This window comes from Triticum aestivum, chromosome 2D (genome assembly GCF_018294505.1).
Source record: "Triticum aestivum cultivar Chinese Spring chromosome 2D, IWGSC CS RefSeq v2.1, whole genome shotgun sequence".
NCBI classification, from domain to species: Eukaryota; Viridiplantae; Streptophyta; class Magnoliopsida; order Poales; family Poaceae; genus Triticum; species Triticum aestivum.
Window position 1 is genome coordinate 566,332,103 of NC_057799.1, and position 13,972 is coordinate 566,346,074.

The 13,972-nt window shown below is 47.8% G+C and overlaps 2 protein-coding genes across 2 annotated transcripts; both read left to right on the plus strand.

Annotated features, from left to right (window-relative positions):
* Nucleotides 1–216: 216 nt before the first annotated feature.
* LOC123054542 (ATP-dependent RNA helicase glh-2) lies at nt 217–2,469 on the plus strand. The gene is made up of 2 exons (XM_044478326.1): nt 217–732; nt 1,698–2,469. The coding sequence occupies exons 1-2, from the start codon at nt 395–397 to the stop codon at nt 1,879–1,881; spliced, it is 522 nt and encodes a 173-aa protein (XP_044334261.1). The 5' UTR covers nt 217–394; the 3' UTR covers nt 1,882–2,469.
* Nucleotides 2,470–10,723: 8,254 nt separating this feature from the next.
* Nucleotides 10,724–13,255, plus strand: LOC123054543 (uncharacterized). Its single transcript, XM_044478327.1, has 5 exons — nt 10,724–11,127; nt 11,213–11,292; nt 12,594–12,669; nt 12,744–12,875; nt 12,959–13,255. Exons 1-5 carry the CDS (start codon nt 10,792–10,794, stop codon nt 13,082–13,084), a joined length of 750 nt encoding a protein of 249 aa, XP_044334262.1. The 5' UTR covers nt 10,724–10,791; the 3' UTR covers nt 13,085–13,255.
* The last annotated feature ends 717 nt before the right edge of the window (nt 13,256–13,972 follow it).

Below are 13,972 nucleotides of genomic sequence, written 5' to 3' on the forward strand. Positions count from 1 at the left end.
AAGAACAGAGAGAGAAGCGTCGAGAAACGTTGAACGGAAACAAAGGGCGGACGCGCGCAGGCGGCAGGCCCCCTGCTCGGAGCCTCGGGGCAAAGCAAACCCGGGGTGGGTCCCGCCCGCCACCGCGGCCCCACCAGTAAGGGTGGGCGGGACCCGCCACCGGCCCTCCCCTCCCCGCCCCCACTCACTTAATAAAACCACCTCCCACCTCCTGCCGAGCCTGTCTCCCCTTTAAACACCACCGATTCGCGCACCGTCCCTCTCGCCCGCGCACCACACCGCACCACGGCGCCAGGACGAGCACGGGAGCGCCACCGGATCGAAGGATAAAGGCCCTCTCCTCCCCCCGGTCGCCGGATCCGGCCCTCGGGGGACCGATCCCTCCGCGCCGGCGATGGACTCCTCCTCCTCCTCCGCCTCCGCCCACGGCAGCGGCGCCGGCGCCGGCCTGCTGGGCCGCGGCGGGGGCAAGGGTGGGAGCAGCGGCGCCGGCAATGGCAGCGGCAGCGGGAGCGGGATCGGCGGGGACAGCACGTCGACCATCGGCGGCGGCGGCGCGTCGGCGGACGCGTGGACCCGGCTCGTCAGCTCCGGCGTTGAGGACGACCTGGTGTGCGCCGTGGGAGCCGGGGCGGGGTTCGGGGCCGGAGGGCTGCCGTACGGCTACTTCCTCGACGCCTGCTTCCTCTGCCGGAAGCCGATCGCCAGCAACCGCGACATCTTCATGTACAGGTCCGCTCCCGGCGCCCTCCTCCCTCCGTCCATCCTTCCTCCCCCTCCTCCCTCCGTCCGTCGTGTTTGCCTGTGTCTTTGGTACGGGCCGGTGGGTCCCCGGGCAGGGCCGCTTCCGGCGTGTTCGGAGCTGGTATTTCTCGGCGGAACAAGAGAAATTTTGACCGCCGGCCGGGGGAAAAGCCGGAGCCAGTGCCGGCCTGATTCTCCAGAAAAGAAAAGAAAAAGGTTACATAATGCCATTCGTTTCTTGGTGCTAGGACAAACAAGGGAAGGGATCGGTGCGGGCGCTTTTCCCTTTTCTTCTTCTTTTTCATGATGGGCTATTGGTGCAGAGGCCCTGTCGTCTGTGTCGTGCGCGTACGGGTGGTGGTAGCTTACTCTGCGCGTGATTCCATTAAATTCCGCGCTGGCCTGAATCGCCGGGCTTAATTACGGTCACGATTTCATCTGCACGCTTGCATGTGGTGTGGAGTTACCGCTGATTTTTCTCTACAAAGTTACTGACCGGGATTCAGGAGAGACTTAGCTGCTAAGCATGTGTATTTTTTTTGGATTATCATCATCAGAGCTTCTGATAGATGCCAAAGGTGTTCATCCCACTGCTTTACTGCTGTTCGTTCCGTCTGGTGGATGGGTTCAACAAAAACTGTGGCTTTTTGTGTAGGGTCCTTGGGTTTCATTTTGAGATTGTGATTTCGCCGCATGAAGGTGAAAACTATATGGTTCCTTGTGTATTGGTTTGGAGTGGAGGATCAAGCAGACGTTCAGTATGAAAAAACGTAGTACGATCTTTCACTAATTGCATGTTTACCGCTAACGAACATTTCCATTTGTGAGGGAAGGTGTGATAAGACAGACATGTTACATGACTAGTTCGTTGAGTGATTGCCAAGCCATGTGTTTACTGGTTCATGCCATGCCATGCATACACTGAGATTAACCTGAATCCTTCGTTTGAGCAGAGGGGACATCGCGTTCTGCAGCGAGGAGTGCAGGACGGAGCAGATGGAGGCGGACGAGGAGATGGAGAGGAAGGAGAAGAGCGCGTCCGCCAAGAAGCTGTCGCAGAGGCCGCCGTCCCTGGGCGAGGTGGAGTCCCCGCCGCGGCCGCCCAAGACCAGGGCCGGCTCAATCCTCGCCGGCTGACAGTGCTCCTTTCCCCCCAGGCCAAGACCCCCCCGTCAGCACCACCACCGTCAGAAGAAGGAAAGAAAATTACCGACCGCTTAATTACTTACAGCCAGCCAGGCAGCCAGTGACATATATGGGTTTGTGTTTTTTGTTTGAACCCCTTGCGCTTTTGGTGGTGCTGCGTTGCGACCATGGTTTTTGCGCCTGCAGCGGCAGCAGCCTGTATCGGTGACGAACATGTATAGGTTAGAGACGGACTGAAGGGAAATGGTGGCCAGTGCCTGCCGGCTATTGGGAGTTACTGCTGCTTCCCAGGCTCTGCTCTTAATTATTTTTCTTTGTGTTTTGTACTCTAGTAGTTGTTGGTGAATGGTGATGGTGGTGGTGGTAGGTTTAAGGTTTTTCTAATGAAGCGGATGGAACATATGGGTAAAGAGGAAACTGACATGTGGGTGACCGAATCCCTGACTTTTTCACCCATGTATCAGCAGGTCCTGTCAAGATCTTGCGAGTTGTGCGTGTGCGTGTTGACGGAGGAGGCCGTCGGTTTTTGGCCGGTTCTCCTTATGAATTTGCTAATACTAGTATAATAATCCTAATGAATATACAGGGCTCTGGTCGATGTTGAAAAATCTAACTGAAAAGACTGATGCTGCATGTGTTCCATTTCATGGTTATCATGCCTGATGGCATGCTACAAGTATCTGGCCTACGCCTTCATTCATGTTTGTTTGCTCGCAACGGTGAAAGCTCTCACTGGCATGATAGCACATACACGATTCTGGAACTAGCACACCATACTTTCCGACGGCTGGACAAGTGGAAGAAGCATAAGCTGGAGGTGTCACACTCTACTAATGAAATGATGTCACGCGGCGTAGGGGCGGCAGGGCTCCAGATGAACCGGAAACAGAAACCATTTCCCCGATCTCTGTTGACATTTCCAAGCAACATCAAATCAAATCGTGGCCGGACAGCCGCGGAGCCCGAGAAATAAATTTAAAAAATCAAGATCGATATCCTCCCTCGGCCGCTCCCCACCAAATCTACAGCAGAGCAGGCGGCAGCAGCAGCAGCAGATGTACTCGCGCCGGCAGGCTAGACGACGAGGCGAGACGGGACGAGCCGAGCCCATTTGACCCCTGCGTTCCCTCCACCCGCGCTTCAATTCCTTGTCCCCACGCCCTGTAGAGCAACAGCGGAGGAGGAATTGAATGCGGCCGCTGAGGAGCAGGTGGTGTAAATTTCTCCTTCCCTTTCCTCGCCGGCTCCTGTCAGACGTCCGGCGCGGGCCCACATGGCAGCCCCTGCCGACTCCCCTCCCGACTGCATTGGCTTGCACCCTTTTCAGCTTTGGGAAAGCGGACGCCGACGGCCGGCCATGCGCCTGTTCGTAGTACTCACTCGCACGTCCTGTGTTGGAGTGGAAACTGGATTTGGCCAAGGGGGAGAGCGGACCGGGGGAGGGGGAGGTTGGTTGGCTGGCTCGACCGGTCGATGGATGGATCGACCAGGCTTCACGGGCACGGATAGACGGGACTGGACGGGCTCGCTTCTTCTCTGGTCGGTGATGGCGCCCTCGCGCCGACGCGCCTTCATTCAGTTGGATCCGTCCGTCGCGAAAAGCGACCGACGAGCGGGCCAAAAGGTCGTCCCTGGGCACGTCGCGTCGTCCGGTCCATGTTCTTCGCAGGGTGGTTGGGCTGGGCTGACGACGTGCAGGGTGCACAAGTATACTACACTTGTGTGTGTAGTGGTACTCCGCAGGAACATGGAGCGGCTCCCAAGTATAGTGTGACGGTGTGATCCTCACTGCACTCTGGCACTCTTGGTCGTTCCAGGCTTGACCCGACTCGGGCGGCGGCCACCCCCCCTGCCGTGCTGACCGGACCGGGTCAGGGTCTCAATGGTTGACGGGCACGGGCGGCACACTGGGTCGCTGGCCGGTGCCCCTACAACAGTACAGCTGTGTTATTTTTCATTCCGTACGATGAACCGCTGTTTTTTGAGTGTGTGGTTGCTAGGTTGGTTTGGAAAGAAGTGGGGTTAGTTTTTGATAAGAATTTTAACTCCTTTTTAGAACTGGCTAGTGGTTGGCTCTGTAACAAGAGATTCAGATTCTTACGTTTAAATGTAGTCTCTTCTGCTGTCCTTTGGGGATTGTGGAATACCAGGAACGATATTGTTTTTAGTAGTACAACTAAATGGATCTCTATCAAGCAGGTCTGGTAGAAGATAATCCATTATTTAGGGGACTGGACAAAACCTCACAAGGAACTGCTGGAAGGACGAACGGCTCAATTCAGAGACCACCTGCTGAAGAAGCTGAAGTTACCCCTGGAGCTCGAACCAGACTGAAGTGCACCGAGTCTCAGCGTCCGCTGTCTTGGGCAAAAACCATTGAAGCCACTGCACATGGGGGAGGGCGGGGGGAGCTACATTGGAGGAACTAAAGAGCAACCCGAGGATGGCAGATGAGATCCATGTGGTTTTTGTTCCGATGTCCTGAGCTTTGTAGTTCTTCCTGTTAAGAGGAGTAACTTTCGTTTCTAGCAGGGAGATGTAACTAGGTTATGCTGTAATTGGTCCTAAGAGTCTGGTCGTTTTGGTGAACTCTTGGGACACCATGGACCTGGCGTGTAGACCAGGAGTCTTCGTCGTTTATGTGGTCTTGGTTTCGTTTCTACGAAATGGAGTTGGGGGGCTCCCCTTTGATCGGAAAAAACCCCCCGCTGATTTTGGTTCTTTTGGGCCTAACTCTTCCCTGGGTCACTATACAGTTTAACGGGCTCGACATAGTCAGTGCAGTCGTCAAGCAGCGCCTGGAATGGGCCGCCCAGCGGGGATCGCAGGCATTGAGCCCTTTTTTCACATTTTTACTTTGTTTTTTGCTTTTAATTTTTTTACCTTTGCTTAAATTTCAAAATATTCTAAATATATCTAATATGAAAATCACTTTATATATAGAATGCTAAAATGTTAATCTTACATTTGAAAAATGTTAAACGTGTATGGAAAAATGTTTCTAATGTATACAAAAAGTGTACACTGATACCTTTGTCTCTCCACCAAGACAAGGCAGTTAGGGTTTTTGCCTCCAGTCGGCGGTGACGCCACTCTGCCTCGTCTCTTGTGGCCTTAGGGCCATGAGTGCGCGGTGGATCCCGGCCCTTGCTGGCAGGAGGGCTTCGTTTTTAGGTGCTTTTTCAAGTTTTGTTAGAGTTTGTGTCCTGCTCAAGAATATGAGGCGACGACGGCTTCTTAAAGATGAAATAAGGTTCTCCCGCCTAGCTCCGTCCCGGTGGTGCGTCTAGCATCGTCGGAGGGTATGTGGAGGTGTGTTTGCGGCGGATCTCGCGGGATTCAGTTGGAGGTTGTCTTTGGTGGATCACTCGGAACCGGTCTTTGTTCGTCTCTGTTCATGTGTCTTCAGGTTGGATCCTTCCCATCTAAGCTTCTGTTCATCAGCGGTGGTTGTTGTTCTGGTTTGTTGCTCCTATGGGGTCTTAGCACGATGACTTCCCGACTGTCTACTGCAACAAGTTGTGCCCGGCTCTGTCACGGGAGGAGTGATGATGACGACGCGCCTTCGGCTCGCTTCAGTGCTTGTAGTCGTCGTTAGGTGGTATACGAATATGGATGTAATTTTATTATTTCTTGTGTTCGTTGTACTGTCATGATTGGAGATGAATAGATCAAAAGTTTCCCAAAAAAAAAGTGTACAATGTGTATGTAAAAAATAGACATTAAAACATATATATGAAAAAATGTTTATCATGTATTTAAAAAATCTTACACATGCATAAAACATCTCCCCAATGTATAAAAGAAGTACAATGTGTGCGAAAAGTAGAAACCAAAATATATATATATATATATATATATATATATATAAATATTAATCATGTATTTAGAAAATGTTAAACATGTATAAAAATTGTTCCCGATATATACAAAAAAAGTTGATCGCATACAAAAAACATTGTGACATTTTAAAAATGTTCATGTATTTGAAAAATTATATGTGACATTATAAAAAAATGGTAATCATGTATTTGTAGAAATTTAAATGTATATCAAACCAATGTCGTAGATGTATGTAAAAAATGTATAATGTTTATGAAGAAAGTAGAAATCAAACTTGCAGTTGAAAAAATGTTAATCATTATATTTTCAAAATGCTAATCATGTATTAACAAATGTTAGATCTGCATAAAATTTGTTCTTGGTGTATATGAAAGATGTAGGCATCAAAAACATTTGTTTTTAACAAATCTTAACCTTGTGTTTTAAAAATGCTAACATGTATTAAAATAAATGTTTCACATGTACATGGAAAACGTACATAGAAAACCAAGGAAAAATGGTACAACAAACATAGAAAATAAAAAAAAGCGATAAAAAAAGGTTCAAAAAGAGAAGAAACCCATAAAGAAAAACACATACAAAGAAAAAAAGAAATAATCCAACGAAGACCTATGAAAATGATGAAAAAGAAAGAGAAACGAAGGAAACCAAAGAAAATCAAGGAAAAATGAAGAAGGAAACAAAGAAAACACCAAAGAAAATAGTGTAAACTGAGAAAAACGAGTAAAACCGGTGAAACAAATAAAATGGAAGTTATACTGAAGAAAAAAAATCAAAGAAATCAGATAAAAAATAAAATAATCGAAGAAAAGAACAAAAAAACAAACCAAAAAAAGAAAAATCACAGAGAAAATCGGAGAGCCGGTGGCCGGCCGCTCGCGCTGCGCATGACGCGAGAGCTCCTTCCATCTCGTTAAAAGCGAGATATAGCTCTCGCGCAATTTGACGTGCTTTTCGAAAGAGATGCGGTGTAATTGGGCCATCGGCAGCATGCCGCATGTTGGACGGGTTCCTAAATCCATTTTCGTTATCTAACCTCAGTGACGGTGTCCTGAATAGGGGGGGTGCTAACGATGCCGGCTCCCGAACATATGGGCTGGGCCTTGGATCCCCGAAGCAACCAACCAGTGGGCCAGGCTCGCCAGGCCCCCAGGAGAGTCAACCCATAGATGTAACCGACTTATATGTAACCCTAGGTACCCCGGTGTCTATATAAACCGAGGCGAGAAGACCTCGGATGTCAACACTTATACACACGATCTCGTGGTAGATTAACTTGTACTCTGCACTCCCTCGATCAATACAATCAAAGCAGAACGGTAGGGTGTTCTCTCTTCAATAGAGCCCAAACCTGGATAAAATCCTGTGTCTCTGCTACCATCGTGCCAAGGCTGTCAGCTCATGACCTTTTACCTGAGATCTACTGGATTTGACTCCATTATTGGTGGCCCATACGTGCCTCTCTATGTAGTCAAAACGGCTCGATGACATTCACCAATGATGAGATCGACACCAACGCAATTCTCGCGCCGGAATTTCCCTGCCTCGGCTTGGCCGAGGAGTTGGAGAAAATCGAAACTTGAACTCCTGTCGAGTCATTGAACTCGACAAATCAGGCCCCTGCCGTAATTTCTCGTTCCCCTTCCTCATTTCCCGGAAGCGTCTCGCAAACCTCGCCGGCATGTGAGACGTCTAGTCGGGCCACTTGTTAGCCCCTGCCGACCTCCCTTGTCAGTCCGTCACCCTGCATTTGGCTGGCTTGGGGACATGAAGTTTTTGCACCCGAGCTCAAACGGTAAAATCAAAAAATATTTAAAAAATGTTCAAAAAATCTGATTTTTTAATGGCAAGCTTTGATAAATGTTCTAAGAGCTTGCAAAGTTGCATCATGAAATCACACTTGTGGAAGTCGTGGTAAAAAAAAAATCGATACTCTGAAATGCTAGTTTCAAAAGCATTTTGGAACACTGATTTCGTTAGGAAATTTTACAAGCTCTTAGAACATTTGTCAAAGTTTTGCCATAAAATAATTTCTGATTTTTTTGAACTTTTTTAAATGTTTTTCGAGTTACTGTTCATCCCGAGCCGGGTGTAGAAGGGGACTTTCACTGCCTTGGACCTTTTTCAGCTTTCTTTCGTCGTTTCAAAAGCGTCCGGCCATGTGCCCGCGCGACGGCTCGTAGTACTCGCTCGCACGACCTTTTATCTTTCTCACCGAGGAAAAGAAAAGAAAAAGAAGCGTTGAAGTGGAAATGGGATTTTGCCAAGGAGAAGAACGGACCAGGGGAGGGGGAGGTTGGTTGGTTCGACCGACCGATCGATCGATCGACCAAGCTTCACGGGCACGGATGGACTGGAATGGACTGGACGGACACTCTGCCTCTGGTCGGTGATGGCGCCCTCGCGCCGACGCGCCTTCATTCAGTTGGATCCGTCCGTCGCGAAAAGCGACCGACGAGCGGGCCAAAAGGTCGCCGCTGGGTACGTTGCGTCGTCCGGTCCATGTTTGTGGCTCGCGCTTTTCTCGAGGGTGGTTGGGTTGGGCTGACGACGTGCAGGCTGCACAAGTGAAGTGCGCGTGTGTGTAGTGTACCTACCCGGAGGAACGAACGAACATGGGGTGCCCACAAGTGCAGTGTCACCTACAACTCTGCCTGTGCTCGGCGCTCTTCGTCGTTTCAACCTTTTTTTTTTTTTGCGAATATTCGTCGTTTCAACCTTGACCCGACTCGGGCGGCGGCCACCCTGCCACCCTGCCGTGCTGACCGGACGCGGTCAGGGTCTCAATAAAAACTGGGTCAATGGGCGGTGGCCCTACGAGGATACATCTCTTTTCCCCGTACTGTAAATAAAACTGTTTTTTTAGGGGTTGTCAATAAAACTGCTGATTTTCGTTATGAGGCCAAACTCCTGGGCGCGTCTTTGTCTCGCATTATGCGAGACGAAAGAACACATCGCCTCAACGACGTCCTAAATAGGCTGGCCCCTAGTGTGCGTTTTTTTTTCTTTTTCGTTCTCTGGTTTAATACTTTTACGCACATTTCTCAAATGGAAATATGTATTCTTTAAATTTTTAGAAACGTTCATTGCGCATTTTAAAAATGTTCACGCGGTTTACAAAAAAGTACGAGCAACTTCTAAAAATGTTGATAGCATTCTAAAATAACGTTTGTGGCATTGAGAAAATGCTCATGCATTTAAGAAAAATCATGAAATTTAGAAAAATTAAAATTATACAATGTAATTTTTTTTAATTTAAAAAAGATGTTCAATACCATTCAAAATATGTACGTGACAGTGTAAAGAAATTTTCACGCATTTCAGAAAATAAGTTTATACAATTCTATTTCTGAACAAAAAATGTTTTGTGCCATTAAAAAAAGTTCAACATGTATTTAATTTTTTGAACATGTATTTGAAAAAATGTACATTATATATTTGAAAAAAGTAGACACGTGTTGAAAAAAGAAAAAGAATACACCGTAGAAAACTGGTGAACAAAATACCCAAGAAAATCGATGAAAAACCAATTAGAAACACACATAGAAACGAACGAATAAAAAGGAACAACATGAAGATTCTAAAAACTGTCTGAACATGTCAATGGAACCTTTATAGAACCGCTACAATATCTACAGATTTGGGCCAGGCCATTCAGTGGAGTGCCAAAGGCGAGATTACCGTAGGTCTCGAGATTACCGTAGGTCTCGTAATAGACAAGAAAGAGCCCTGGCGCTAGCTCCTCAATGGAGTAATGTAAAATTTAACGGGCTTTTAGAAAGAACTGGAACATAATAGGGTGGTCAGCAATAGATTGTTTGTTTGACAGTTTCCTAAATCCATTTTCATTATCGAATGTGAATTATTATTATGGGTAACTTTAAAAAAAAGTCTTCTGCTGGCACAAAACCAATCTCCTCCGCTTTTGAGTGTTTCTCTGGCGTCGTGGGCGGAGTGGAGGAGATTGCCGTTGTCTCCATGCTTTGTGTAGTAGATTTTGATGTCGCAGAGGATTGTCCCAATGGTGATAACAATGCCATCTCGAATAAAAGACATTTGACTTCGATTTCATCCTCATGGCGTTTGTACAGCATTGTCGTAGAGCGTGTGAGTTTTGTCCTTGTTCTTCCTCATGAAGGACGTTTTGGGTTTCAAGTGTATCGTTGACCACAACATCGTCTTCTTCTACAACCTCTTCTCTCGAGTATTTGCCAGCAATATCGTTTGTTTGACTTGGCGATACTAGTACAGTTGTTTGCCTATTTCAGTTTGTGATGGTTCAACGGTATTTGTTTCTTTACAGGTCTTTGCATATATTTTAGTGACTGGATTTTTTTGATGTTGTCTATTATCAACGAGAGCTATGGTGGTACAACGACAATATGTTTATTTTTTCATAGTGGTATTTCTTTTTGCGGGGTTCGTATTGGTATCCTTCCATTTGTTTAGGGTCTCATTTATGTATGTGGATCAGTTACCTTGTTATATGATCTTATACAGTGTTCTTTTGATTAATACGTACTCTCTCCTTTTCGGTTTATAGGGCTCAATTCAAAAATCTCATCAACCAAGGTATATGGTGAGTGGTGGAATACTTTTTGTAGTTTGCAAAAGCACTCAATTAATGCTCTTGTTTTTCTTAAAATTATGTTTACTAATGCATTAATTGCAATGCATGCATGCATAAAGTACATGCATTGGTCAATTTTCCCTTAATATTTGCATGCAATGATTTAATGCACCTTGGAATCTGAACATGTGATGTGGAACAACCAAATTAAGCCTTATAAAATGGAAAAACTGAAATTTTGAGATAAGGCCTATAAACCGGAAAGGAGGGAGTATAAACTAGATTCGACTTAATAATTTAGTGGCATTTAGTGTCCGCAGCTTTCAACTGGTCATGTGTTTTGTACTATACGTGAACGGTAACTGAAAGCGGAAACCGCGAACTCCGTAGATGAGCTGAAAGCGGAAAGGTTGTGTCTGTACTACCAACCCCGGCAGCCGTCAAACCCCCTGCTCGGCCACTTGCTCTTCTCCCCCCTCCGGCACCCGATGCTCGCCGCCGCCACCACCGCCTCCCTCCCCCCGCCGCTCCGCCGCTCACCGCGCGCAACCTCCCTCGATGCCCCCCATGGATGCGAGGCTGGGGCCCGCTCTCTCCACCCGCGGCCCCGCAGCAGGCGGACCCTAGCCTGCCGCGCGGAGCTGCAGCAGGACGCGCCGTTCGTGGCCGCCATCGGCGCCTGCGTGCTCGCGTCCCTCGTGCTCCCGCCGGCCAGGGTCCGAGGAGAGGCGGCGGAAGAGGACGACGACGGGGAGTTCGGCGCGACGGACACGAGGATGGGCGTGATGGCCATCATCTCCTTCCTGCCTTACTTCAACTGGCTGGTGAGCCGAAGCATCTTGGTTGCTCTTATTATTTCTTTTCCCCACGGACTGATAATGTTTTGGGTGCTTTTCTCCCTGGGATTAGAGCTGGGTCTTCGCGTGGCTCGACAGCGGCAGCAAGCTGTATCTGCTCTACGCGGCCGTCTATTTGGCTCCTTACCTTAGGTTTGTATAATTGTGAATCCTGAGCTACGAGCTTCTGTTTTCTTTGTTCGGTATCCCGGAACAATTGATTATTCGCTCTGTTAGGCTTTTATCTGAGACTAGTGTTTCAACCTTTCAATTAGCTGTTGTTTTGCATTGAAAAATCCCGGCTCTGTGATATCACTATTTGGCTGCTAGGTAGGAGTAGTTGCTAGTGTTACGAGCCAGTGACTGACTTAGGTTGGCAAAATGCTTCTTGTGCCATTGGAGCTGTAGAGTGTTCGGGGAAGTTGAGGATTCCAGTTCTCTATTGCCAACTTACTAGTGCCATTGGAGCTGTAGAGTGTTCAGGTAAGCTGAGGATTCCAGTTCAGTATTGCCCTGAGCTTTGGTCGACAAAGATCCACCGATTAGTGCCATTGGAGCTGTAGATTGTTCAGGGAAGTTGAGGATTCCACTTCAGTATTGCCCTGAGCTTCCGTTGACAAACATCCACTTATTAGACCATCTTCAATTGCTTAACGATTACAATTGGGGAAACAACTTGGAGTGAGCAGCCGATTATCCCCATATGTTCAGGGAAGTTGAGGATTCCACTTCAGTATTGCCCTAAGCTTCCGTCGACAAAGATCCACTTATTAGACCATCTTCAATTGCTTAACAGTTGCAATGTGGTAAACAACTTGGAGTGAGCAGCCATTATCCCCATCTGTACTTCAACCCGTCGTCAGATTTTTCATGCGAGTTTCTTCTGTGGTGTCAGTAATGTAGTACTCCCTTCGTTCCAAAATATAGTGCGTCCTTGAACCTCGGGAAGCGCGGGCGCGCTATATGTTGGAACGGAGGGAGTATATTATGGACTATGAACTGCTCTTCTGGTTCTATCACATGGTGTTGCTATGAAATATGGACCTACCAACGTTAAGTACAGTCATTACTTGTTTGGCCCTTTATTTTGTCATGTTGTACATGTTGTGGTTCTATGTGTATGTAAATTTATATATGGAAGCAATACAAAATGGAGCAGCGAAGTTACCGTACTTTCCATTTTCTGCCTCTTCCGAGTATGATGATTGAAATTTAGTGTCATTACTGATTAGCCAAATGTTACTTGCCACCCTGCCTTGTAAGTTGTAACGGTGTACTAATTCATATTGACTTCTGGTGTACCATACCACCTTGTTCTAGCATACCACCATGTTCTAATTGCTGTGGGCTTACTTTTTGCCTGTTCAACACTTTGCACATTTTCTATCCATGAATTAGAGATTAGACCCAAGCTGTCTGCTCGGGTAACTTACAAATGTCATTGCTGTTTCCAGAACGAACTTGTCGCTCTCCCCTGATGAGAGCTGGTTGCCCATTGCCAGCATCTTCATCTGCATCTTACATGTTCAGGTAAGTGAGCGGCCTTCTTCAGTACTTATTAAGCAAGTTGTGTTCATTTGATGAGATGCTTTCTTCCCTTGCAGCTAGAAGCAGGCATCAGGAATGGTGATATTGAGGGCTTCATGTTCTTTCAAAAAGCACAGAATCTTCTCTTTCCCAATGCTATGAAGGAAAAAGATGGCCACCGTGCAAACAAGAGAGAATCTCTCAGAACGGTACGATTCAAGGTGGTGTGTAACCCAGATTCACGATATCCCTATTAGTTAAAATTATGTAATCCGCCTCTGCATCTGTTCAGGGACATCGGGGCAACTCAAGAATACCTTCAGCTCACGAGTCCAGAGAGAAGCTTCGCAATTCAGCTATCTTCAAGAAAAGACTTGATGAGCCCGACGAGAAACAAAAGAAATCAGACTGGCATTGAACTTGACGGGGTTCTCTTGTTGTATGGCACCGGAAGTGGTTCTAGACAGATGCTTGCTTATGTAGCTGCAGAAAGTCATGTTTTAGAAAAGGAGGATGACCCCCGGCCTTTGCATCTGAGCGATGCATACGGTCACTTTATTAATTATTCTCATAAGACCTTACAAAGTAATACCACAGTAAGACTAAAGCTGCCGTCTAAGCAACAAACTGTCGCTACACCTATCCAGTTGATGAAGGGGTGCAGATAGCCTGGGCCTAAATACCAAACAGACATCGCAGCCAAACCTAACATCTAAGACCTGAGGACCCATCCAGGACGCCTGCCGGGCATGGGTCTCGCCGGTCCGGCGTGCTCTTAGAGGCCGTCGCCGCCAACTGCCACCGTTCCATCTTCAGAATTGTACTGATGCATCAACCTTGCTCAGTCTAGCTATCGTCCATGCCACCACGGCGCCCAACAGCTCCTTCCTGCGCGCAAACAGTTGTGCACGTCGCGGTCGCCACTGATACACCTCAGCACCATGCTGCCAAGTACCACCAGCCGACACAGCTTGAAGTCTTTGGAAGATCTGTCGTGCGTAGCACCTGCCGACCAGGCATGACAAAGCGTAGCACCTGTCGGTCAGGCATGACTTAACATCTACACCGAAGCTCCGTGCAAGACGAAGCCGCTCCACCTCCTGCCTCTGACTTCCAGCGCTGCTCCACAAACGATGCCCCCAAGAGAGAAACGACACCGCAGTGCCGCCATCGTCCGATTTGGAACACCAGATCCTAGGGTTTCCCCTAGAGCAGCACGAGTGGGTCGACAGTAGTTACACGACGATGCCTCCATCAAGGTAACGGCGTAGAACGCCGCCATCGCCTGCCAACGGCTCGGTTTTCA

Excerpts from the sequence above, each read along its gene's own strand:
- LOC123054543 (XM_044478327.1), top strand. The coding sequence starts at position 10,792 with ATGCTCGCCGCCGCCACCACCGCCTCCCTCCCCCCGCCGCTCCGCCGC. Across the intron at positions 11,293-12,593 it reads TATTTGGCTCCTTACCTTAG|AACGAACTTGTCGCTCTCCC; the intron begins GTTTGTATAATT and ends TGCTGTTTCCAG. Across the intron at positions 12,670-12,743 it reads TCTGCATCTTACATGTTCAG|CTAGAAGCAGGCATCAGGAA; the intron begins GTAAGTGAGCGG and ends CTTCCCTTGCAG.
- LOC123054542 (XM_044478326.1), top strand. The coding sequence starts at position 395 with ATGGACTCCTCCTCCTCCTCCGCCTCCGCCCACGGCAGCGGCGCCGGC. Across the intron at positions 733-1,697 it reads CGCGACATCTTCATGTACAG|AGGGGACATCGCGTTCTGCA; the intron begins GTCCGCTCCCGG and ends TCGTTTGAGCAG.